Source organism: Acanthochromis polyacanthus, chromosome 2 (assembly GCF_021347895.1).
Source record: "Acanthochromis polyacanthus isolate Apoly-LR-REF ecotype Palm Island chromosome 2, KAUST_Apoly_ChrSc, whole genome shotgun sequence".
Lineage (NCBI taxonomy): Eukaryota > Metazoa > Chordata > Actinopteri > Pomacentridae > Acanthochromis > Acanthochromis polyacanthus.
In genome coordinates this window covers 17,517,598-17,545,528 of record NC_067114.1, presented here as the reverse complement: position 1 = coordinate 17,545,528, position 27,931 = coordinate 17,517,598, and the positions used below count along the sequence as shown (strand labels likewise).

At 40.6% G+C, this 27,931-nt stretch overlaps 1 protein-coding gene and 1 long non-coding RNA gene across 7 annotated transcripts in view; both read right to left on the bottom strand.

Annotated features, from left to right (window-relative positions):
• The window catches only part of LOC127531177 (uncharacterized), a 387,768-nt gene that overhangs the window by 80,993 nt on the left and 278,844 nt on the right, over positions 1 to 27,931 (bottom strand). The gene's annotated exons all lie outside the window — the stretch shown is intronic.
• spata17 (spermatogenesis associated 17) overlaps positions 1 to 27,931 on the bottom strand; it is a 78,007-nt gene that overhangs the window by 34,862 nt on the left and 15,214 nt on the right. For 3 of the 6 annotated variants that reach the window (XM_051939902.1, XM_051939919.1, XM_051939914.1), the window contains exons 7-9: positions 22,818 to 23,057; positions 18,303 to 18,428; positions 2,733 to 2,795 (exon numbers count right to left, since the gene is read on the bottom strand). In XM_051939902.1, the coding sequence (XP_051795862.1) occupies positions 2,733 to 2,795; positions 18,303 to 18,428; positions 22,818 to 23,057 (429 nt within the window). Of the gene's footprint in view, positions 1 to 2,653; positions 2,796 to 16,539; positions 16,677 to 18,302; positions 18,429 to 22,817; positions 23,058 to 27,931 lie in introns of those variants that run through there. The other 3 variants (XM_051939923.1, XM_051939927.1, XM_051939908.1) reach the window with 3 other exon arrangements.

The window sequence follows — 27,931 nt, the reverse complement described above, 5'->3', positions numbered from 1 at the left end:
CTTCTTTCAACTGTCTCCTCTGCCCCTCTCTACCGATGGTGCTTTGCTTTCTTTTGTTTTGTCCTCCCTCTCTCTGTCAGCAGATCGCATCCATCAATACAGAACTGTCAGTCACTGGAGTGACAATTGGCAGCTGTCGATAGAGTGTAGAGGGTCGCTGGTCTGTATATAGGCTTCAGCTCCTAAAATACTATCAGCTGCCAATACATAAACACACACACATGCACAGAGGCACAAAGATACACACAAAGACACAAACCTTTCTCTCTCTGCATCCTCATCACACTTGATCATCGCTGACATAGGAAAATTTGGTTTGGTAGCAACGAGATCAGATCAGATGAGGAAACAAAGAACCACCTTCTGACTATTCAATCTTTAGCAGCATGCACACACACACACACACACACGCTCACACACTATTGCACTGATAAAGGTCTTTGACACAGACTGGAGTCACTGACACATGGCTCCCCCTACTGGAGACCTATAAGACCTTTGGCAATGACATTCCAGTCCCTGGTTGCACTGTAGCACATTAACATTCATTAATTGACTCAATCATCCATCTATTCATTTAATCACTCCTCCCTCTCTCTGCCATCCCTTTCCCCTTACTTCTTCCTTCTTTCTTTATGCAGTCTTCTCTTTTTCACGTACTTGTTAAACTTCTATCCACGCAGCCTCCTCACATAGTTTAGGTGATAAGCCTGAAGATGTGGTTCATCCACTTCCTCTTCGGACAAAAGACAATGAATAAATATATTAAATTTGAGAATCAACCCTTGGAAGATCATTACAGATGGAAAGTGAAACCAAAGTGAGCACAAAATGTTAGGAATCAGCCCTCACACAGCAATGGAACATACTAGAGCCTAACCAATTCATTGATCAAGCCAATATATTAAGGTCAGGCCACTATTAGCTTATCACTACTTTATTAGAATGTGTATACTTCCCAATCAGTACCTTTGTTGATTTGAGGGAGTTTAGAAAGAATTGTTTTGTAAAATAATATGATCATCAGATTTCCAGTTTTTTTGCCCTCACATACCTTTTTTTAGTGTAGTAGTTTCTGATCTCAAAAAATAAAATCTTGACTTACAGAGTTCTGATATATCACGCACACACCAGAGCAGATGAAAAGAATATGATGACTGGAACTGGTAGGACACGTGCCTGTCTGCGTTCCCCTCTTTTACGCACATGGTGTCCATCCGTATGAGAAATGTGATTACAAATGAGAGTGTGAGTGAGAGAGCGGAGTGCCACAGCTGGCATGGCATCTGGCTTGGCATATCGTTGCCCAGCCTCACCCGCTGCCTGTGCGCTCTAATGTGGCTGTCGACAAGCCCATTAAGAAGCCATTACTAAATGTTCTGTCTCTGCTCCTCTTCCACGCCTTATAGCACAGGCCCGGGGGAATGCCAGCAACATGAAGGAGGAGAGAGACGGAAAGGAAAGAAAGGAAAAACAGGTGGGAGGAACAGTGGAGATGGAGCAATAGGGAACAACGGGAAGTTTGTGTTGGAGATTTAGCACCTGGATTTCACGATGAAACTTCTGTGTCATGTCTGTGCCAAAGACAGAAAGTGAAAGCTCTGAACTCGCTTTACATATCACCATCAAAACAGAAAACCAGGTAAGGAAGTTCTGCCTCGGGGCATGGGACGGAGTGTCATGAAGTCTTCACTGCCACAAAAAGTTCAGTGCTTGTCTAAATAATTCAAACCCTCATTATAATGAGCTACAAGAGTCTTTGAAAAATACTAAGGAAAGATGATTTGTGAGAGATTTCTTCAAGATATACTCTAGAGCTGAAACAATTAGTTGATAAACAGAGAATTAATCAGTAGAAATTACGATACTGTAATCACAGAATGGTCTTAAACCAAAAATTGCAAAAATTCAGATTCCTCTTAATGAGATGAGAATATTTTATGGTTTTCTTACTTGTCTATGATATCAAACGGAATACACCGGGACTTGAACTACCACATGAAATTGGAAATTTTAAGATGTCACTGTGGGTGCTGGGGATATCATTTTACTGCTCTGAATAAAGTGTCTACTATAAACGCCAACAACTAATCTAAACATATGTAGTGAAGCACATTTACCAGTCGTGAAGTTGGTATTACTTACACCTTGTGATTCTGTGGCAGTGTCCTGCCAAATGCTATTAGTACCTTAATACATACCACAAAAATTCTGCCATTTTGTATAGTATCATAAATATTCTAAACTTCCTCATAAAAGACTGGATTACAAACCAAATATCACAATACAAATTGGACACAACAAACAGTCAGGAATTCAGTCTGATTCTATTCCATGCTTTGTGAAGCACTGTCATATGTGCAGAGTTGTTGAAGTTTTCCACCTTCGGCACTATAGCTGCCGGCAGGCACACATGCTGTCTCTTAGAACGGGTCACTAGATTAGACCTTCTTGTGTCACACATTCCCACTAAGTGACTGGAGTTCATACACATTCAGGACAATGTGAGTGAAATATTTGGCACAAAAACAGAATTGGCAGAATTGTGTTTTCTTTGAAGAAAAAAAAGTAAAGGTTACATGAGGCGAGAAGTTATTATAAGACTGACAGAAAGAAAGCTCCTAAAGAGTGAAGTGCACATATTAGGCAAATGCAATGAACAATGTATCTTTATTTGTGCTTCTCTTAATCATCTCAGGGATGGAGGAGGTGTGTCACACAGTGATACCTGCCTTGGAGTACAGACGAGCAAACTTATCAAAGATGTTGAAGGTGGCAAACACAGTCTTGAACGGCTGTAGGGGAGGCAAAGCAGAGAGGACAAGAGCAGGGGGAATAGAGAGAAAGTGGGGGGAAAAAAAGAAAAACAGAGAAAAGGGGGTAGTAAGTGTTTTACATCAGTGAGAAGTTAAAATATCTGTGTTCAAATTCAAATTAATTGCCACTGGACATGACTTTCTTCAAATATCTCTGAACAAAATAAAATTAAAAATAACATCCTACAAACAGTGCTGAGGATTTAGAGAGTAAAGCTGCCATGACCATTTTCTGGCGTAAATAAATGAGGGTGAAGGTGTACATCCATCCATTATGATTCACAAATATCCTACACTCATCAAGATTGTGAGCAACTGCTGTGTGCATCTGTGTGTGTGTGTGTGTGTGTGTGTGTGTGTGTGTGTGTGTGTGTGTGTGTGTGAGGAGGAGAGAGAGCGAATGTGGAGCGGTGAATTGCTCTTTTCATGAGTGACTGTGACAGGTTTCTCATCAGGCCCTGAAGCCTCCTCGCAGTTAGAGACCATGTTCAGCACAGTCTCCAAACAATAAACACACACACTCACATGAAGGCATGCTGAACTGGGTGACAGTATAAAAGAGAGTTTTCTGTAAAACTACAGCTTACCAGAGCAGTAGCTGGTACCACACGTGTGTATGTGTTTGTGCGTCTGCACCGGCTGCTGGAACTAAGCGGGGCTTTTAATCACGGCTGTAACGGGCAACATTACCAGCAGCGGCAGCAGGCTAATGATGAATGCCCGAGTCTCCGTGCAAACCCTGACCTCCTTTTCTGCTGCGATGCACAAAAGCTCTAGTTCTCTCACCGAAACGCACACACACAAAGGTACCAGCTTGCATGTACACACACATCTTTTAAAAACTCTGTCACACACACACACACACACACACACGCCTTGCTGTTCCATAGGTGGTTTTCAGGTTGGCCTAGATGGTCAGGGAATGCATGTGTTTGTGTGTGTATAGGAATGAAATCATGCAACCTGTTCAATTTGACCTCTTAACCCCTCATTTACTATTACCTTAGCACCCTCCTAATAAATATTTCTCTCAAATCTGGCACCAGAAGAAGACAGCAACAGAATGACTGAGAGGTAAATGTGAGAGATAAAGAAGAGGATAAGAGAAAGATAGTCATGATAACAGTGTTACATGAAATGTAAATGAGAAAGAAAGAGCTGGAGAAACAGAAATAAAGAGAGGAAAAGAGACCCGAACATGAGAGAGACAGATGGTTAAAAAAAAGATGCAAACAAGAAAGATTTTGCAACCAAGGGAGTGAGTAGTTACAAACGAGTGTAAAGTTTTGATGAAGGACAAACTAATGTCAGGGACTGGGGCGGTTCGGGCTTCCTGCTCCCCGGCTACCACATGTGATCCCGCCTGTCACTCACACTCCATCGCTATGACAATCATCATAATGCCAACGCCTGGAGGCGGGGACAAGCCTGTCCTTGTAACAAACAGAACCCCTCCGCGATCTGACGCCAACAACTGCCGAGAAGATCTCACACACACACACGCATAAACATGACGATCATCACCGCAGCGACGCTACACAAATAGAAGCCCTGGCACACAAAAAAAAATGAAGCAAGTTCCAGTTTAAATTTTAAAGGAAAGCTCTATTTTTCAGTAACAGTGATGTAATGTGATGTAATGTGATGTGATGTGTTACTGTCACCCTTTTCAGAGCACGATGCCTGTTTTGTCAAACACATTCACTGTATGATTTGCAGCATGTGGTTGTCTGCGCATCTGGACAGGTGTGTAAGTGTGTACATGCCTATAGATTTACTCAATCTATGCATTGAAACAATACAAGTGAGTTTGTGATTGGTGTGAACACATGCGTGTGTGACAGACAAGTGAGACAGAGACAGCGTGTGCATGTGTGTGTTGGCCACAGGGCAGGGAACAGGGACTTGTCAAACTGAGGAATAGATGGCAAACTGGATGGTGATGCCAGCCTTGTGTGACAGTTCCTTCATATACATACACACTCACACACATGCTGCAACCCCCCAAACCTACCCCAGTCCCACACTCTGGAGCTGTAAAAGCTGGGGTCCAGAAAGAAAACGAGACTGGTGGAACCTCCCTTTAACTGGAGGCTGATTAGTGTGTGTGTGTGTGTGTGTGTGTGTGTGTGTGTGTGTGTGTGTGTGTGTGTGTGTGTGTGTGTGTGTGTGTGTGTGTGTGTGTGTGTATTTGTGGTGGGGTAAGGTTCAAAGTGTCACATCAATTTGTGGCTGTGCTGTTTCTGAAAGAGGCTAACCCCACTGCCACTTCTGCTTAGCACAACAGTGAACGGTATAGTGGCAGGCAGGACGCATCGATACGTCGGTACGCACACATGCATGCCTACACAATTACTGCAAGCATGCATTTTAGACCATTTAGGTTAGGTTTTTTGGGGGGACTTCTTCTTATCTGAGTAAAGTGTTCGACAGAAGGAAAGCATGTTGTAAGCTGTACAGATTGTAAAGTCTGTTAAGGAAAATTTGTGATTTGTGATATAGAACTATATAAATTAAAACTGACTTGATATGGCAATTTTTATGGACTAAAATTCTAAATTCTTTTCATGTTAAATTTCAGCTGTACAACATTTTCTTTAAAAATGTATTGATTTTTCAGCGCCACATGCTAGAATCCAAGAAAACAACACAGAGTGGCACATTTGTGGTCATTTTACATACAGGATGACCGTGCTGCAAGGCTTAAGAAACACACCATGTGAATAATCACTACAGAGGCCTTGGTGCACTTGAAAAAATTGAAAACACACATATCTAGCTGAATCAAATTTCCTGCAAATCTATCAAAGCATTTGCCTGAAATTGTATTTTGGTGGGATGCTCCATTGTATCTCTGAGCACAGAGCGAAAGCAGTCAGCTGAGGTAGAGTTGCTGGTTAGAAACCCCCAGGGGTGACCTGGCCAGGGCCCCAGACCACTTTAACCACTCGTCTCCATTAACAGGCTCCCAGATATCATTATGCTCCCTGGGGACCAGGCGTGCTCTAACCAAGCATTTACCCTCTCCCTCTCCTCTATTTCTCTCGCTCATGTCTCCCTCTCTCTGCCATGATGTTACTCTATGAAAAAAGACAGCAGGGAGAAAAATATGAGATTGATTTATTTGCTTCAGTGTTCTTTGGGATGGTGTCCTCTCCCACTCTTTCTCTCCCGGTTCTCTCTCTCTTTCTCTGCAAACTGAAACCAATTAGCGGGCAGAGCACTTGTAGCGGGGAATGTAGGGCAAGCGAGGAGTAATAAAAAAGTATTGACTTTTCTGTGACTGTATGCGGCGTGAAAGGGGTGCCGCGGCCTTGTCCGACATGAAAGGAGCTCCATTAATTTCACTTATTTCACCCAGGCCCCTGTCAGGAGGCCCTAATGCGTCCCAGCCGCACTTCTCACATGCAGGCACTCAGACAGCGCAACACAGCTCCAGCCTAGTTACCAAATGAGTTTACATTATATATCAGAGTGAGGGGGGGGGGAGAAGAGCGCAAGAGAAAAGAGTCATTTCTAATTCTCTCGTTGAGACACAAAGCGAGACCTTTCATACGTAGCTAATTCTGCTCCAGTCTCACCTCCTCATCCTCTGCCTGTCTCAGCTTCTCTCACTTGTTCTGCATGATATAAAGGTCTTTGAAAACTGACCTACAGCATCAAAACAGGAACACAACAAAACAACAAGACACTTTTGAGCTAAGGATGCTGTTACACAAAGGTGGGAAAATTGTTGTCAGAGCATGATTTTCCTTGTGAGAAACAGCTTCAAATAAAAGAAAATCATGTTTTCATAGCATAGGTTTAATACTTGATATAGCACATTTGCTGCAGCCTGGGTGTCACACAAAAACAGCACAGTAATGGAGAAAAAAAAGATAGAATGCCTTTAGAATATTTTTACATAAATGCCTGCAAAAGTTAAAAAAAAAAAAAGAGAGGCCATTTTAAAACTTATTTTACGGCCATATAGTACCACATATCACAACTCCAATCTACCTGTAAAATGCAATACTTTGGGGAAGATGTTCATTGCATTTCCTATATCACAGTTCTTCAGAAGATGATTCTAGCTCCTGATTAAGAAAGAACAGTTAGCAAAGACAGGCTTTATGAACTTTTCTCATCTGGCTCTTGGTGTTGGCCTAATCCCACCAGGTAAATTCCATTTATCTGGGATTCTATTCTAGGGACATTAACTATGCATATATATATATATATATATATATGTGTGTAAGCTTGTGTTTGGATGTGCATGCATACAGTATACGTGTCTGCCACAGTGTCTGTGTGTGTGTAAGAAAGAGTGAAGAGTGAGAGGCTATCTGGAGACAGAAACTAATCAGTGTGTGTGAGATAAGAAAGCCGCCTTTATGGTGTATGGTAATCAGCCCCCCCTCGGCCTGCCACCGCCATGCATAATCACCACGACTTATTCACATGATTGATGAAATATGCGTCTGTGAAATCTGAGCCGGTTTTGTTATCATCCTGTTTTTCCATTCTCCCATCTCTCTTTCCTTTTCTCTCAATCTTTTTTTTTGTCTTATTCAACCTCTCTGTCCCTCTCTATATCTCTCCCCTGCTCTGCAGTGGCCTAAGATGTTTGGAACCATGTACAAACAAGAAATTACACACACAGCATGCGGTCTGTCTGACATACACACATATGCACACCCACACACTCACTCTACACATATTTTTTCTCCTAAAGTACTATCAGGATGCATTGGAGATGCATAAGAAAAGCAATATCATCTCAAGAGGATTACAAAGAAAAGGAGGGAAAAAAGAAAAGGGTAAGAGACAGTGACTAAATGAGAAAATGCATTAATTGTTCTGTCCTGCAGAGAGAAGTGTCGGCTGGATTAGAAGAGGGCGAGAAGAGGGAGAGATGAAGTGATAGACGGAATTAGATAGATAGATGCTGCAGAAAGCTCCTGTCATTGACACTCAATCGCATTAATCAGGGAACAAATGCAGAATTCACAACTACTGCCACATGAAGAAGCAAAGTCAGAAAGCATTTAAACAAAAAGCAGAATCCATTCCATCCAAAAACACAGCGACCAAAACAATACGATTTCAGAAAAGTTATAAGTAATCATAAAACTGTCTCATGCAGGAATATTTAACCATAAAAATAAATCTGTGAAAATAACTTCCTTTCCAGTGAACTATGGTTCAAACACAAGTCAAAAACAGCTGTCTCTATGCATTCAGACCATTATCCTTCAATGCCATATTTCTGATGATTACTTCACATTCCTCACAGTGAAGCACAAAATATCGGTTGCCATGACAACTTTCCAGAGTCGTAAATCGTATGCAAGCATTAATTAAAAAAAACTATGTGTAGTCATTTGGTATCAGACACACCTTCAAGCTCACTGATCTACTAGTCAAACTGAACTTCTTGTGCCATATTTCACTGTCTCCACATGACCAACACAGCTCTTTGTTATGTATTAACACAGTGCTGTTTTGAACTTCCATTTTGAAGTCACTTGACGAGAACACTTAGGGGAGCAAGATAGCAGAGATTCCCCAGGTTGTGATTTAGAGGGGTAAAAAGGCCAAGGACTTGGGAGAAATCAGAGCTTAAGCTAAAGGTTGGGGTATTTTTGAAACAAAGTTATTTGTTGTTAGGTGTTTTAAATGGTCACACACTATGGCACAAGGAGCTGTATTTTTGTCATTTCCCAAGGGAATTCACATGCACAAGCTGGTACACATTAGAGAGAACAAACTCGGGTCCATTTTCAACTGTCAATTGCACCATCAGAAGGGGGATACAGATGCTGTGACCGTCCAACAAGTATACTGGTGCCCTAAGGCATACAACGGGGAAGGACTAAGAGAGACAAAGCCTGGGAAGAAGGCTACAACTAGGACTTTGATTTGGGTTGAGAGTGGGCACTGGGGGAAGGCGGGGGCTGAGACTGAAGGTAAGATTAAGACTGGGGCTGGGGCTGGGGCTGGTGAATTAAGGCCCCCAGCCTCGGGGTGCTATTACACATCTATAATGAGAAACGGAGAAGAGGGAGGCTTGTCTTTGCACCTCGGCCCACCTTAGATTAAATATGCACAATTCCCATGCAAAATGGGCCACGAACAGCCGGGACCAACATTGCTGTCTAATCCCCTGTGCTGGAGTTGTTTCAGCCAGGGTTAACAGGCTCATCAGTCAACACAGGCTGCTTTGCACAGGACATCAAGGCCATTTGCAGGTTTAAGTGTTTGTGATTGCTTCCCTTTCCTGGTTCCACCGCCACCCCAGCCCCCAACACAGACTCCAACGCTGGCTAGTGAACATATAGGCCTGTAATAAGACACAGATAATAGCATAGATAAAGGACGGACGGACACATAGGTAAATTGATAGATAGATAAAACAATACATCCTGCTATGACAAAATGTATTGTATGACTTTTTTGACTGTGAAACACTCATTTAAGTTTACAAAATGTATGCCGTCTGTTGTAGCTTCTGTGTCTGTCTACACTCTAGCTTCATCACAATGAATTTGCATTTCATAGCCAGGGTTGACTTCTATCACCAACACACTGCTGTAAGGGAGGGCTGTCATGTTCATGTCATGTGTTTGTGGGCATGTTTGTGCATGTGTACAGTGCTATAGTGCAGTATTTGATAGAGCACACGCATATTTTGCAAGAAAGCAGGTGGGGGTGTGGGAAAAAAAGTTGCTGGTAGGTACTGCAGATGAAGAAGAGTGAGAAAAAGAGAACAAGTGTGCAAATAAACAATACAGTGAGGCAAAGAAGGAGTGATGGAAGGAGAAAGAGATAGACAGTGATTATACCACACTACATACAGTATGGTTCAGTGGAGCATATCCGCACAGGGACAGGCAGTCCATTAAAGAACAGACATCCCAATCCAGCTTGTCTGCCTGCTTTCTCTTACATCCATGTACACGTGGAGAGGAAAACATCTACATAGAACTAAAAACAGTCTCCCATCTTGATTTCACCTCAAAATAACTATGATGACATAGCAATTTATACCGTGGGTATCTTGTATTTTCATGCTAATACTGTCACTGCATTCTACTCATGTGCATGCTGTCTTGTTGGGTGTATTAAAGCATCCAAAGATAAACAAAAACAACTTTTTGTAGAGATAGATATCACAATAATTGTAGCGTATATAGTACATTTAATCCAGCTAATTGTATCATATATAGTACATTTAAACTAGCTACTTTCCTGATGAATGGTAATCCTCTTGTCTAACTGACCTCATGCTATAATTTAAAGGATTGTAAAATTTCTCAGGGTGAGAGATTTTACTTGTCAGTGCCACTTAGCTGCATTTTGTTAATTAATGCCAATTAATGCCAATTAGCGTAAACACTAAATTACATGACCATTACTTAAAAATAGCCTTTTGACAGGTTTAAGTAATACAGCTTTTTCTGCTGCACCAATTTATAGAATGTTTCAGACTTGGTGTGAAGAGGCCTTGATCTAAAAGCCTAAGTACTGCATTCTGAACTAAAGAAGAAAATCTAAGTCTGCTACTACAACTACAAGTTTCGGTATGTTATGAATACATTCAGTGATAAATTGCTAACCATTTTATTTATTAGTTTAAAAAGAGGTTTGACACAAATTCATCCAATTAAGTTTAAAAAATGGCCTTACTTGACCTGAGTTAACCTGGTCAAGTCAGGTTAAACAGCTCTGAACATAAATAAAAGTCTAATTTCACTCACTCTCTTAAGTCACACCAAAATATGACTGCTAATTATTGAATTGAGGCTGTCCATTTAATACCCTGCTGCACGCACTTGGCCCTCATTGTTACCCTGTATGCAGGCTTCACAGTGCAAAATGCCACTGTAATGGAAGTGAAGTGTTGGGTTAATTGATAAATCTGAGGTCCCAAGTAGGAAGGAGTGTGGCAAGGGGAATGTTTTACGACTGTGCAAATGAAGGGGCTGCAGAGTTTTACACATGCTGTAAAATGGATATTGAGAATTAGCGTTTCTTATTTCTCACCACAGTAACATGGGCACTAATGCAATACAACTGGACAGATGAGCTGACACGATACATAGGGAATATATATGCATACAGACATAAAATGTGAACACATGAGTTTGCTGCCTCTGACCCCTGATTCCATGGCCTCTACTTGTGACCTCTTTCAGTTTAGGTAATAATTGCTAATGAATATTGTTCTCAATAAATAGATCCTTTATACATCGGTTGTATGCATCATGGTGATACATTACCACTGAGGGTGCTAGGAGTGAGTACTCTGTGTATGTATGTATGCAGACACTTTTTCTTTCCATGTTGCCTGCAGCTTTGCAACCACAATACAATAATAAAGCTAAACCAGTGTAGCTGAAAAGACCCAATGGCGTAATGTTTGAAGGTGCACCATGGCAAGAGGCGGTAACAAGGACAATACTCGAGCAACATTAAAGTGTATATATGGGAAGGTTGTCGGCAGTTTTTGGCTTGCTTGCATGCATGTATTTATGTGTATGCATGTGACTGTATATGTGTATGTGTTCTGGAGAGGAGGGATGTTTTTGCAAATCTGCATTCTAGTGTGTATCAGTGTGTGTTGGTTCTGATCAGATGCTAGCTTTGGAAAGTTGTGACAGACGTCAGTCTAATGCAAAGGGAAGGAAGGGCTTGGAGCATAGACAGACACAGACGTGACCACTCACTGTAGTGAACTTGATTAGCACGTAGCCTCCTAATTAGCAATCCTCTATGGTTACAGGCAGAACCACTGGTGACATGGCTAATAACACAACCACAAAATTAGCATAAACAGGGAGGGTTTTCCCGTATCTGCATTTGAAATTAGTCATTGCTGGTGAATTTAGCTGGTGCAAAATTTTAAAATCCTTTAGAGCATTTTATCTTAAAACAAATATTATAGTCTAAGCAGTTTTAAACTTTCCAAGACACTCATAAAACTTCCCTTTTTGTATCATCCTTTCAGCCAATTGATGAGATTTACAAGAAAATAATACTAGAGAAAATGACAGCAAGTGCAAACAATAGGATGGAGCCCAAGAGTGCTCATAGTACTGGTGCCAATGCTTGGTACAAAGTTGTCTTTTGTTTGTACGCATGCAGCTCTGTTTGATGGTCTCTTCTCAACATGTGCTCAACATCCTTCAGTATGTCTTAATAATTATCAGTTTCATTTTTAAATGTGACTGTTGTCCGTTCTGCAATGGAATTTTCACAAACATTACTACTGAGTTATAGAATTACACAGACGTACAACTATTACATTATACCAATATCAAATGAGGACATGTTTGTCTTTCACATGCTTGCTTTCACGTAAACACTCAGTTTGTCTCCATACATAAATGTTCCTTTTTTGCCAAGTCATCTGAATGCCAAATAAATAAAAGTGAATAATACTAAACAAATACAGAAGGAAACGATCCTGGTCTGGAGCACCACTGTGTAAAATCTGTCTAACAGCTATCAGAGACAGTTCTGATATACTGGCTGGTACTCAAGTAGAGCTTCAAGAGATTTTGATGAAACAGAAGAAAATAAATAACTTATTTGAAGAGGATATTGGGCATATGAAGCCGTGCAATGAGGGTAAAGGCACATATAGGTCAGAAAAGGGTCAGCCTTTACACAGCAACTCTTGGCCTGAGACAGGGCACTGGACTCCTGGGGAGGTGGGGACTGGCATCTATGTAATTATGTGTGAATGCATGTGTGTCCTGACAGGCTTGGCCACACTCACACGGACAGACTTTCTTACTGTGACCCAGATGGCTAAGGTAAATAAGGGTCCAGGAGTCATGGGCTATTTCTAGGGCTTGGTTTGGACTGGGGATGATGTGTACATTCTGCCAAGAGCTGTGATGGCCAAGCCAAAGAGCTGTGGTCTGGAAATAGGAAAAAAAAAACTGGGCTATGTTAATGATAAGGCTTCAGGCTGTGTAGAGAAGCTGAAGCAAGGCTTAGTATGATGATTATAAGCAGGGCAAGGTAATGTGGCAGAGAGTGGGTGAGAGGGCTATGGCTAGGGTTTGAAAATAATTAGGAACATGGCTGGATAACATAGCTAGATAATGTGGCTGGGGGGAGGCTCGCTAGGCACGGTATGAAGATGATGAGTACCAGGGTTGAGCTGTCCACTCCACTGGCACTGTGAGCTGTGACAAGAAGCTCTGCTGCCTGCTGCTGTAGCTGGGGGTGATGCCAATGATAGGACTAATGCACTAATTACCACAGAGTGAGAGGAGAGAGAGAGTAAACAGAGGTAGAGAGACACAGAAAGACGAAAGGGGGAAAATCAAAGGTCTGATGAGCCGTGAGTGACAGCAGTATGACAGGCCTGGGCTGAGGACAGGGACCTCTGTCTTAATAGTCTTCTTCAACAATGCTCCACAGCAGTGTCATAGTAAAAAGAGAAGTTTAGCAAGCGTTCCATTAGGAAGACCTCAGATGATAGGAAATAGCAATATGTGTGTCAACTTACACAGGGAGGGAAGTAGGAAGGTAGGTCTAACAGTTTGTATTTGGGTTCTTCTTCATCATCCAGTATCAGTGGTTTGGTAAATGGAAAATGGCCTGTATTTATATAGCGCTTTACTATACCTGCAAGGTACCCAAAGCGCTTTACATGATACGTCACATTCACCCATTCGCACACTGGTTTAACTCTGGTGTCTTCAACCTATGACCACAATCTAAAATCTTGACTGTGATGATGTTGCCTCACAACAGGGGCAACTTAAGCTCTGGCCAGTCAGCCAAAGGCCCGCAGAAGATACTGTTGTGAAAATTTAACAGAAAACAACTTATAGCCTAAATATGAGGACTGATTATCCAAATGACTTCAAACAGGGCACTGCACTTTTTTGGGTGTCCAACAGTACATTTGCCAAGTGTGAAAGAGGTTGAATGTCAAGAAAGGTGAAAAACACAGAGACAGAAAGGAATAGATAAAAAAAACTTCGTTTGTGTAACCTTTGCGATGAAAGAAAATTTGGAAACGAATTTCATTTACTGTTTGAATGTGTGAGCCCTGATGTTGTGCGTTACAGGACACAATACCTACCTAATTTCTATTTAAGGCATCCTTCTATGTTTAAATTTATATATCTAATGCAGAACGAAAATACAAATATTATCTGTAGGCTCGGCGCCTTTTTGAAAAATGTCCTACCTCTGTTAAAGTAATATACTTTGCCATGTTTGGTTTTGTTTTGTTATGTAAATGTTTGTGCTCCAAACCAAAAAATGGTTGTGAGCCTGAAATTAATAAATGAAATGAAAAACGAAATGAGATAGACACACATTCACATTTATTTACTTACTAACTTAGCGAGCATAGCCCTCTTACATTATGTTGCACTTTTTGACCACAAGTAGAGGAAAATTTTCAGAAGCGGTCTTAAATATTGCTTTTGTGTTTTGTGCACCACCAACAAGCATCTGCACGACACAAGTATGGGGAGTAGGATGTTAAGACATAAATCTGTGTATCAAAATTGGTAAACAAAAATGAAATCATTCTACAGTATGAATAACCCCATCATACTATCAAATGATTATATCTCATTTGTTTTGTCACCAATAGAGCTTGGAGACGGATGATGCTCTCAATTGCATGAGAGCAGCAAAAGGGTCATGTATTTTTTTTTTTTGAAATTCTTTTCTGTTCCCTTGCAATAGTTTTGTAATAACTCACATTGTGTTTTACATTCCCTTGTGTATTTTTTGCATTCTCCCTGATAAGTAGGAATCATTACCTTGTTGGTCCACTCCAGGCTAAATAAAGGCCATATTGGGAAGAAATGTTGTTAACATAGCATAAAAAGAAGAAAAAAAAGACAATTTAAATGACACATTTATTGATTCTGGTTCCTTTCTAAAGGTCAGACTGTGACAGTATAGAGCTGCTCTGCCAGACTGTGCTTCTTGAAGTGGCTGTGGATATAGTTACTGTGTAGACTTCAGCTGCATATTATGTTGAATTTCTGGAATGCTAGTCATGAATGAATCAGACATGAGGCATCAGAATCAGCAGTGCATCAGATGTTCTACCAATACACTAAAGGATTTCTGGAATACAGTAGTTTCAGTACATGAAGCACAGTTATGTCAATCCAGTGTAGAGAGCTGTGCTGTTAACTAGCAAGATCTAAGCAGCTACAATGAAAAAGATTTGCTGCTGAGTAGCCACAGCTGAAGGTGCACTCATGCTGTGGTTACAACCAGTGGTAGTCAGCTACATAATGCACATAATGACATAATCTAAAATACTATCATGAAGCTCAACATCCCTGTGTTGATATAAGAGAATGTACAAAATTGCAAGTGAACACAAAATTTGATGTAAGTGAACTCAAAATGTATTCAAAGGAAACGCAAAAGCAGTTCATAGAAAATGTCCCAATGTGTCCCTTCAGGGGCTCTGTGGACTTCCAATGCCATGCAAGTGTCTGTATGTAGGGTGGGACTGCAAAGTGACTTCTAATCTGAATCGTAAACTACATTATCCCTGATTGCATTAATTTTGGTGGTGCCACTGAAGATCTTAATTAACAGCACACGCAGGTCTTTCCAACCTTGCCACCAATACGGAATTTACAAACAGTGAATGATGCAATTTTTGTAAAATGTTCCAAGCACACTGATTTTGTCCCCCCAGTCTCTGTTGTCAGCTGGAGGAGACCCCATTCACCCGCCCACTCACTCCCCATACTTATTTATCTCCCCTTCCTGGGGCCGTGTTAGTTCATTCCCCTGTCGCTGCTCTCTCCTTCTTCCCTTGCTCCTCTCTCTCTCTCTCTCTTGTTTCACTCCTCGTTTCCGGGCAATTGGGTCTGGGTGCTGGTGGAGGGGAGTAAGGGGTTGGGGTGGAGCTGCTGGGAACTTTGTGTGTGTGTGTGTGTGTGTGTGTGTGTGTGTGTGTGTGTGTGTGTGTGCGTGCATGTGAGTGTGTGTGCTGGGAAGTGAGCTAATAAAGGACGGTGATCCATGAAAGGCCTTGAGCAAAGACACAGTCAATTACCTAATGCCTGGACCAGACCGCAGGGCCCATGCACACACATTCTCTCACTAACATACTCATACGCACACACACACACCCATGCATACACCTCATTTACGTATACGTGGAAAGGGGGCAATGGAGGGCATAGCTGGGAATTGTGTGTATGCGTGTGGGTGGGTGTACATATGCGTGTGATGGGGAGCGCCGATTTATTAAATTGCTGTCACTTTTGACAAATTTGTGCAACACAAGTTGAAAGGTTTAGGCTGCGCTGCTTCTCTGTTTTTCATCTTTTCGTTGAGAGGTGAATTATACCTTTCAGATCGAACCCAGGCAAGCACTAAACCCCATTGCTTTGCATGAGCTGGAAGCTGGAAGGTGTCTGAGGTGGCTTCAAGGCCAAGCTCCAGACCTGAGTTTAATACCTGACACTGACTGACTTTGAGGTAAACCGTTAAAAACAGTTATCCTTACAGAATTGTCGGATTACTTTAAACCTATAGCACATACTTAAGGCAAGTTCTCTCCCTTTAAAGCAAAGAGTTTGCTCTTTTTAACTGTATTTCAATATGTGACATTCATCAGCTCTGCACCCCTGCACAGTGGTTTGTGGTCTATCTTGATGTCCTGACGTAGAATCATTACACAAGGTAACATACTTGTGAATGCCAGTAAAGTTCTTGAATATTTTTTTACCTGCACGTTTATGCCATATTTCAAACTGGCATTTATTCTTTTATTAGTTTTTTCTTCTGCAGCTCGTGCTGGTGTAGGCTCACTGGGCAAAAGAACTGCTGCTGTGGCTCCCACGGTGAAGCATACTTTCTGTTCCTCTGGTTGTCAAACAGCAAGAAACAACAAAGAGTTAAATGTTACCCAGGTTGCATATTAACACAGTACTTTTCTGGAAATTTAAAACAGTAATTGATTGGCCATGAATCCATAAGAGAGAAAATGTAACAATCAAAAAAGCAAATACCCTGGCAAGGTTAAAAACCAGGGGAAAAAAGAGAAAAAAAGAAAACAAAACAGATCTCTGGCAATAGACAATAGTCTGCTCAGTCATTTGACTGCACTGGAACAAAAGACTGAAGAACACTGGTGTGGCGAAAAAAAACTGGGTGGTCTTTAATACTGTAGTCAGGGAAATTATTGTGTTATACAGATCAAACACAGGGTTAATAGCAGCACTTCACACTCACACACATATAGCTGAGTAGATTAGCCTGTGAGCGGTGATGAGTTTATAGCCAAGTGTTTTAGCAAAGACACACACATACATATACACACACAGACACACACACACACACACACACACACACACACACACACGATTCCTAATTAAAACTTAAACAAGCTTTGAACTAAAGTAGGAAGTGACTGCAACACTGTTTAAAATAAATCCAGTTTGAAGTGTTCTTAGCGTAATCTTCTGGCAGACACCTATGAGTATGAAGAAGTCATAATAAATATATGTACATTTTCTCTGTTATTTTGCAATACCTTATTTGTGACTGCGTTGCTTGCAAATAATGTACATTAAATGTCTCTTTTCCTGCATGTCTTGTTGTATGGATAGATACCATGGTGCACATGAAAGCGAAAACATTTTATGAAACACTTTGCATTTATGTTTATTTCTGACTGTATATTAATGACCCACAACATTAAAAGAACAATAGGTGAAGTGAAAAACATTAATCTATCTGTTACGATGTAGTGTTCTGCTTTGAAACACTTAGGTCCTGGCATTCATGTGGATGTTACTCTGACACGTACCACCCACCACCTGAAAATGGTCACAGATTAAAGATGCCCCTCCCAGGCAATCATTCCCTGATGGCAGCAACCTCTCCCAGCAGGACAGTGCACCCTGCCACACCATACAGACTCCTCACAAATGTCTCAAGGATTACGATAAAGAGCCCAAGGCGTGGATCCAAGCCTTATCCACAGATGTCCCATCACTCAACCCAAAGTATGTGCTGCAAACATGCAAGAGACAGACATCACAGGACACACCAAGATGTCCCATGTTTTTGTCAAAGCTGTTTTGGTGGCTAAAGGTAAATGATAAATGGTGTGGTTTCTGCTTTGTTGGCATTCAAAGCACATTAAAATGTTTCTCATTTACACACACACACTCACACAGTAATGGGGCGGAGCTAACGTGCAAGGTACTCGCATGCCATTGAGAGCAACTTCGGATTCACTGTCTTGCCCAAGGATACCTTGGCGTGCGGAAGGAGCAAAGATCGTACAGGCAACCTTGCAATTAGTGGACAACCAACTTTACCACCTGAGCCATAGTTGTCAAAAGGGGACACTACACAATATTAGACAGATGGTTTTAATATTGTGGCTGGTCAGTGTATATGATAAGACTTTTGTAGCATGATTTTATGTGTGGGTGTGTCGTTGTGTGTGCATACAGTATGTGTTTCTGTGCGGACTCTTACAGTCTCTTGTTGCTGTAGCTGATTCTGGGCCTCTTCCAGGTATGTGTAAGAGGTCTGCAGAGACAACATCAGGTCAGGACATTGCACCTGCTGCTCCCACACTTCTCCTGGCTCTCTGGACAGACCCTGGAATTGCCACCAACACAAGGAGAGACAGAGAAGGACACAGAAAATGATCACTGCACTTTTAGTTACAGTTCTCCATCACCTTAAACCAGAGACCACTGTTATTCATCTCTACTTCATTATCAAAAATACCAAAACAGGTGCAGAGAAAGAGACAGAGACTAGAGACAGAATAAAGAAAAGAATGTAAAAACAAGAATCACCCGAGGGAGATACAGATGGGAGAGGAACCATGAAGAGTGAGCAAAACATTAAATAAGATGATTAAATGGAAAGAAAGACGAAAATTATTTTTGAAACATTAAGTAAAATACAGAATGATTTAAGAATAATTTTCAATACAACACAATGCAACAATAAAGAAAAACAAATTAAAGCTATGGTTAGACAGACGGTGCCTATAGCTGGTTAAATTCAATGCTGGTCTTAGTCCTTTCTGGTAATTTGTTTATGAAAAATATACAAACATAAAAGACCACCATCATTATCTTTAAGTTTATCTTGTAGCTCTTCAAATGTAGATGTCTAAAACATGCAGTCTTCTTCAACTTTGACTTAATGAATCCAAATGATGCACAACTTCACACAGATGTTTGGGACTAAATCTCTTGAACAAGTCAGCTAAACTTTAAACAGCTCTCTGTCATTTTATTCTTTGTACATCTTCTTGACATTGTGGCTCCTTCCCTGGAGTGATGAGTTTCTGATGTCTACTGATATATCAAATTTGCAAAGACAAAGAAAAGTCGCTTTTAGCAACAAATTTTCGTGCCTCTCACCACCTGACCTCATATGCCCCTTTACATTCCCTTAAGACTCCGTCATGCTTGTCACACTATTGCTATTTACTACTGAGGACATGGAATACATGTGAAACATATTCAACACAACAGTTACTGTTTTGACAAGTAAATACAAAAGTGATCTCACTGAAAAACTCAAATCAAAAATGTCAGAATATGATTTTGAAGCAAACTTCTATTATTTCTGAAAACACGATTTTCTTTAACAAGTCAAGGAAAACCCGAAGGCATTAGATTTGAAAGTTACATTAATACAATTCTACAGCTCATCACAGGAACGTTATTTTCACTATTCATTAATAGCCACATCATGAAATTCTAAGACTCCTACATGCAAAGATTTTTCTTAAGTTACAAATACTGAACAAATATTTAGACATTTTCATCAAGGAAAGAAAAGTCTTAAGGTGGATCCTCAAAAAATACATCACTGTGTTACATTTGCAAGTTTATACGCTGTTCTCCAAAAGTGATGTGTAAACTTTGAGGCTCTGCAGATTAACTTAAATGTTGTTGCTTTGTTTAAGGTGACCTTCAGTTGTTGTTTGGTGTTAAAAAAAAGGAGGGAGCGTGAGGGGGAGCGATAGAGGGAGGGACAGGGACCCTGTCCTTGCTCCTATCACCACGGGATCAGTGGCCTGGCCTGACCACTTCCACAGCCAGCACCTCAACCTTATCCATCACCACTAGATAGTTATCACACCAGGGATGGAGGGGTGTGGGGTGTTGGTGTGAGTGTGAAAGAAAGGAAGGGGGACTTCCTGCACTAATGACACACCAAAACACACATAAAGAAGAGACACACAGGCAGGCAGAGACACAGAGAGGCACACACATTTAACTATAGATAAATATGGTATTCTTCTTTGTATTAGTACTACAGACTTTCCTGACACCATTAACGAACTCAACTGCACTGCAGCCAGCTGGAGACACGTCTGTGTGTGTATGTATGTGTGTCAAGTGGCTAATAAAATGAAACAAATCCACGGCTCATTTCTGCTCACTTATGTTTTACATTACTAGAAACTAATAATAGAGAAAGCACTTTGCCATAAAGAGCTACAGAGCGTAAATAACACAAATGGTAAAATGTCTCCTCATCAAATGAACAACATACACACACATGCACTCACAAGAACATAGAAGCATGCACAACATATAGCCAGATATGCACGGCTGGATTATTCACTGCATTAGATAAAGTCTAAAGGAAATGTTCAATTAGCTATAGTTCAGCTGTTGGACTGCTAAAGCACCATTCATTAATAGTTTCAGTATTACCACTGTATTAATATAGCGGACGTTTTGACTGGTCACAGCCACAGCTGTTACACAATGAACAAATGGCTCACGATTAAAGGTAAAACAATGAAACAGTGGCACTGTTCTGTTGCAACTAAGGCTACCAAATGGAATTTCAGCCATCATTAATTACATTATTTCTATCTCTGCGTTTTGGACATGCTGAAATGTCTTTCATGAAAAATTATTTACTCGTGAGCTTTTCGTTCCTTGCAGGTGGTGCATTCACGTCACTGCTTTGGTTTTATCATTTGGATTAATGTGCAACAGGGCTTTCCAACAATACAGAGTATGTAAAAGATGGACGCAGTGACCGTGATGTCACTCATTTGTCTGTGAAAAAACATTTTGACGCTTATAGTTTGGCATCTGGTCACTGATATCTTGCCTTTTTGAAAAGAGATGTATAGAGCAAGCAGTGGATATGACTCAGAACTTGAGAATGCTAGACACGGCTCGGTTAATTTTCTTATAGACTTCCATACAGTCAGACTTTTTGCAACCAGAGGAGACACTCCTTGCTGGCTCTCACCCCTCTGGCATCTCTGCTATAGCTTCACTTTTCAGATCTGGAGGCTATAATTTTTTTTTTATATACAGTCTATTTTGTTTCTAACACCCCTCTGTTTGAACAAGCAAAAAAAGGTGACAAAAAGACTAACAACCAGTATTAAGGTATCTTGCTAGTGTGGAACATTAATAGGAGCTGTGCATGGGACCCACATTTGATATACACACACTGAGTTGCAGAAACATTTGATAATAACACACAGACACATATAGTATTCACTTAAATCCAGGCACTAAACGACTCTGTGCAGTAGCCCCCAAGAGAGCTGTCTGCCATGCTTTAATGATGCCATTCTTCTTTAAAAGGAGTTTTAAAGGATCTCTGCTTTCATCAAGAACCATCCCTCATGGGACTAGAAAGGTCTCTAATAATTAGTGTGACACCTTTTTAGACTAATACTCTATTTCACCTCTTGCGCATGCTCAAATCCCCTGTTTTTTTCCCCTCTTTCTTCCACTTGCCCCTTTGTAGATTTATTATAGGTCTTTTGGAAATATGATGCAATCTGCTGGGCAAAAATACACATAGAGCAATTCCAACATTTAATCAAATGTCCTTTGGCCATTTTCATTTCAGTTAGGCGCTTATGGTAGCCATGTGTAAGCTTTTTAAAAGCTTCTGGTTGCATTTTTGACCATTCCTCATGACAGAATTGGTGCAGTTCAAACAAATTTCTTGCTTTCACAGACTTGTTCCATCAGCACAGTCCACAGATATTCAATGGGGTTTAATGCAGGATTTTGGAAAGGCCTGTCTTAAATCTTAATTCTACTCTGATTTAGCCATTTCTTTACCACTTTTCATGTGTGTTTTGGGTCGTTGTCTTATTGAAACACCCAGCTGAATTTGGCGGATGAATATACGTTTTCCTGAAAAACATTGAGGTGGTCTTCCTTTTTCATTATTCAGTTTACTTTGAAAAATGAAAAAGGCCTTATGATTCCACTTCTAAAGGAATGGCCTTCTTGCATGGAAGCCTCTCAGCCCATGGTGATGCAAAACACACTTGACTGACGCCTGTGTTGCAGCAGTTTCTAGTTCATTGCAGACCTGCTTTCTGGTGATTCTCTGCTGACTCTTAATCATCCTGGCCAACTGTTTCTTAGCAGCAGGTGATAACTTGCAATTTTCTTCCTGATTGTGGCAGTGACACAACTGTACCGTGCGCTTTCTACTTACAAGCAATTGTTTGCAGTTATTTTTGTGATCTCTTCGGCAGATCTGCACTAAGCATCTCAGACGATCCAAGTCATTGGAACCAGCAACAAACTACTGGAACCAGTAGTTTGTTGCTGGTTCCAATGAGTGTTTCAAATGGGCCCTATTTAAATTGGCAGAGAGAAGTCAGCAGCTGTAGTCAATTCTAATCATTCACAAGAAGGTAAGAGGTCACAGCATTAAAAGTATTTGATTAACACAACTTTCTGCATCACCAAAACTAATAATTCAAGTTGCTATATCTATGGTTTTGATCCATGTTTCCAGAAGACCTATCATAAATCTATGAAAAAAAATCAAAATTCATGATTGTTATTTTATGACAAAGATGTATGTCTTTCAATTATTCCATCATAGAAAAGAGTTGCAGGAGACAGCAGAAACGCTTGTTCACAATTGTTTATGCATGATATATTCTCTTAGAAGTATACTGTTGTGCTTTGTTTCTCTGTCTCCACCTGTCTGTCATGGTCCAAATTTGACCGTCATCACCTGCTGTTTCTTGCTGGTAATAGGAGGCAACACAGGCCTGGAGCAGCAGGTTCGACTGTTCTTGATCCATGGGGATCCAAGATTCCCAGGGAAACTCAGGGCTGTTGGGCTAGGAGTACCCTGGGGACGAACCCTGCCCCTGGGGGCCAGTCTGGTGGGAACCTGGTACTTGACCTGCCTCAGCAGTAGTTCCATCTCATGAGGGGCTTGCCTGAATGGAGAATTGAAGACCCCTGGGCACTGAAGAAAGAAAGATATTTAAAAAGTGAGAGAGAGAGAGGTTAGCCTTTTATCATAGAGAAAGTGAGATTGAAAGTTTATTATTACAAACAATGCTCAATAATTTGATGAAAAAGTGTACTTTGTACTGCCTAAGAGAGTAATATTCTTAGTCAGTGCTTCTGCATTTATTTAAGTAACTGTGGTATAACTGAAATATCAGTGAAAACTTGTAAACAACATGCAGAGGTCAACAACCATATTCACACCTTGGGCATTACAGCTACATGATATGAATTTTGATATACCAGGCTGTCCTCCTGGCCACTTTTGTCCAAAAACATTATGCATCTATATTGAAATCTATTTTCAGTTTGGTGAACCAAAAATACATATCTTCATGCGGACTTCAGATTGTAAAACTATCATCCCGTGGGACAGATGAAACAATCATGAACCATTTAAAGTAAATCAGGTACTATTCTGAGGGAATCCAAAGAATCACTTTTGTGAACTTTTTCAGACAGACAGATAGAGAGGCAAACAGACAGACAGACAGACCAAAAATGTGGGATTATATGAGACTTGTCTAGAATTTTGTTGTTCAAAAGCACAGATGTACACACATGTATAAACATAAAAAAATTGCCTCCCTGGTTCTAAAGTGGGTTAGAGATTTGCCTCAGTAATAATTATTCAAATCACAGTGATCCTTTTGCCCGTGTGTTAATTACCAGACCAAAGCTTTGAGTTGGAGGACTCTGTATCTACTCTATATGCTAATAACACTTCTTGCTATTTAGGCCACTCTAAAAGACTGGAACAACAGAGAAAGGAGAGAGAAAGGGCATAAGTGGGAAATTGTTCCAATTACATCAACCCAAACTTCACTCCTTTTAAAATATTAACAAACTAGTTAATTAGTAAATGTTTCATTATTAGACGATGAGTACGTTTGATCTTAATGCCAAGTGTTGCAGAATGAGACTATAGAAATTGGCTCAGCGTCAATGATCCTAATTTCTTGAATCACGGGTTGTAGCCACATCTGGATAATAGAAAGGTTCTTCTATGTCCCTCTCTTAAAAAGTAAACTGCAAAGCTGCCACATCATTCTTGTTGGTTTGAATGTGTAGACAAGTGTTCATAACTAGAAGTGGGAAACCTCTTAAAACTACACTGTCTGTTGGGTTTGACCTTATATTTGATATGCACTGAAATACTGTTTCAATGTAATTCAGGCACAAGAGATTTATTAATAGATGTGTCTTTTCAACAATGTCTCCCACAACTGTTCGTGGAATGTATAAAGCCATTCCTTCCTGGTTGTAAAAAAAGATAGACCTTGACCATCATACAATATCCATCCATCCATTCTCTGTACATCGCTTTATCCTCACTAGGGTCGCGGGGGGTGCTGGAGTCTATCTCAGCTGACTCGGGCGAAGGCAGGGGACACCCTGGACAGGTCGCCAGTCTGTCACAGGGCTACATATACAGACAAACAATCACACTCACATTCACACCTATGTGCAGTTTAGAATAACCAATTAACCTCAGCATATTTTTGGACTGTGGGAGGAAGCCGGAGTGCCCGGAGAAAACACATGCATGCACAGGGAGAACATGCAAACTCCATGCAGAAAGATCCCAGGCCCACCCCAGGATTTGAACAGGGAATCTTCTTGCTGCAAGGCGAAAGTGCTAACCACTACGTCACTGTGCAGCCCCATCATACACTAGCAAGAGCTAAAATATTTAGGAAACCTCTCCATTTATGGACTCACATAAATGCCCAGACTATGTTATTCTTCCAACACTTACAGTAGCTGCATTATTGTGGGCACTGTTTTTTGACTAAGAGTCAACAGTTTGGACACACTTTCTTATTTAATGTTTTTTCTTTATTTTCATGGCTATTTACATTGTAGATTGTAGACTGAAGGCATCAAAACTATTAATGAACACAGTGTGAAATAAGTCAAAACATGTTGTATGTTTTAGATTCTTCAAAATAGCCACCATTTGCTTTGATTATTGCTTTGCACACACTTGGCATTCTCTTGATGAGCGCGATGAGTAGTCATCTGAAATGGTTTTCACTTAACAGGTGTGTCTTGTCTAGCTTAATGTGTGGAATTTCTTGCCTTCTAAACAGGGTTGGGACCATCAGTTGTGTTGTGCAGAAGTCAGATTGGTACATAGCTGACAGCCCTATTTGACAATTTTTAGAATCCATATTGTCGCAATAACTGATCAGCTACGTAAAGAGAAACAAGTCAATCATTACTTTAAGAACTGAAGGTCAGTCAGTTTGACAAATTTAAAAAACTTTGAACATATCCCCAAGTGCAGTCGTAAAATCCAACTAAACTTTCTCACATGAGGACCACCCCAGGAAAGGAAGACCAAGAATCATCTTTAATCTAAAATAAAAAACATGTTTTAACTTATTTCACTTATTTTTTTGCTTACTACATAATTCCATAGGTGTTCATACATAGTTTTGATGCCTTCAGTGAGAATCTACAATGTAAATAATCATGAAAATAATAACAAAAACATTAAATGACACAGCCCGATCTCACGAGGATTCGTGAAACTGTTACGTAAATTTTTGTTTCGGTTTCGTGCGCACCAACACGATTTCGTCATGTTTTTCGTGCCGCTCACCACGAAATGCGCACCAATGCATTTTAAACGGCGGACTTTTCGTGCCACCCAGAACGTATTTCAAACGAATGTGTGTATTATATTTTTAATGTAAAACCATGGCGAATCCAACGCTATATTTTGCATGACATCGTCCCTAACCATAACCCTAACCATAACCCTAACCATAACCTAACCATAACCTAACCATAACCCGGTGGTACACTTACCAATTTGCATAGGAATTTAAAGAATGTCCGGCGGCCGGCGGCCGCAAACGCGATCACACAAGCAGTATACGCTGATGGACAGCTTAGATCGTCATGAATCCGCTGGTATAAACCACTTTCAGCTGTGATTACCACAGCGGGTTTCGTTGTGAGCAACACGAAAAACATTTCGTGGTGAGCGGCACGAAAAACATGATGAAATCGTGTTGGTGCGCACGAAAAAGAAACAAAAAATTTACGTAACAGTTTCACGAATCCCCGTGAGACCGTGTTGAATGACAAGGTGTGTCCAAACTTTTGACTGGTAATGTACATCCAAATGTGACAATTGCAGCGCAATATTATATGTTTTCTATGACTACTACATTCACACTCTTCTTTACTAAATTCCAATGAAATAAAAGAGCCTGGCACTTTAAAATACAACAGAAAAGCAAGATGTTTGTATACTTGAGCATACAAGACTGTAAATGGGGATCTCATTCCTGATGATGAGAGCGATTTACTGAAATTTGATAATTTAGGATAATCTGAGTTTCAGTCACTCAAACAACATCAGAAAATAGTTGGCGACCTACTACAAGATAGTGTTGAAATTCCTCCTACCCCATTTCCTATTCCTGCTCAGCATGAAGATGGAAGATTTACGATCGCCAGTCACATACTTAAATGACCCTGCAAGCTGCCATGGGTGCAGCACGTGAGGACATCACAACAAACACCTGCAAAGGCTGGATAAGACATTACAAAAGACACCTTTTTGTACCGCACTGCAAGGGAAGATATCCGCTGTGATGTGGATGAGACTTCTGGCCTGACAAAGAGGAATGTCAGGCTGTGTAGAGAGACTCCACTATAATTCACTTTACAGCACCGGATATACTGTTCATTTCTAATTTTATATTTTTACCCTTGCCCTTCTTTTTTCTTTGCTGTGTCACTGTCATTACATAATTAACAAATTACAGTAGCCTACAAATAGTCAAATCATAAATGTAAATCGCGTTCAATCTCTTGCTTTCATTCTCTCACATACAGTAATGTAGGACTTTCAACAGCTGAAACTGACACATAGCCTTGTGCATTTTTATTCATTGTTGTAGCGATAATTTACATCAGAAAGTACAGTGAGTACATAGTTATTACGACTATCCTGACTGCACACGATGGCAGAAAAACTTGTAACAATCATGACTCTCGTTAACGTAGACACGTTAGACAAATAAAGAATTTTTATTTAACATCACAAAGAAAATATGTAAGAATTGCCACATGGTATATGACAAACTACTGAGCAATATGTTAAGACCTGCCTAACACTCTAATTATGAGAAACCCTCCACATTAGGAAGGAGTGTACACAGGTAACTGAAACAGGAAGAAACAGAAGGCTTGACGTAAAATCTCACAACTCGTAAAGACACACACATACACACCTACAAACCACACACGTGCCCAAAAGTACCAACCTAGCTACGGGAAGAGCAATGATGTTGACCCCAGGAACACAGAATCTCTGTCTCTGTCAGAGGGACTTGGGGCCTTTTGGTAAGCTGCGTGTGAGTATGCCTATGTGTCTGTGTTTGTGTGTGTGGGCTGGGGTCCGAGAAGTGAGGAAGGATGAACTGTGTGGGAGAGCCATCTATTCACTGCTGACAAGGTCAGAGCTACGGAGGGAAAGAGTCCCCTGCCATATGCAGAGGAAGAGAGAGAGAGGTATAGAGAAAGTGAGGGAGAAAGAGATGGACAGAGGACGAGAAGAGCACATAAACTTTCCTCCTTGCTTGCTTTCTCTCTTGCATATTCATAAAACATCCATTTTATTTAATTAGAGAAAGGTAACAAAAACACTGCAGATATGTAGGTAAAGCCAATTCAAAGCATATGGACAGTGAAGTACGAGGCAATGCAGTCTTTACAGCACTCAAGCTTACACCACCACCATAAGAAAATGTTTTCAAGTTATGTGTGTGTGAATATGTGTCTGGGATGAACATGGGATTACTGCAGGAT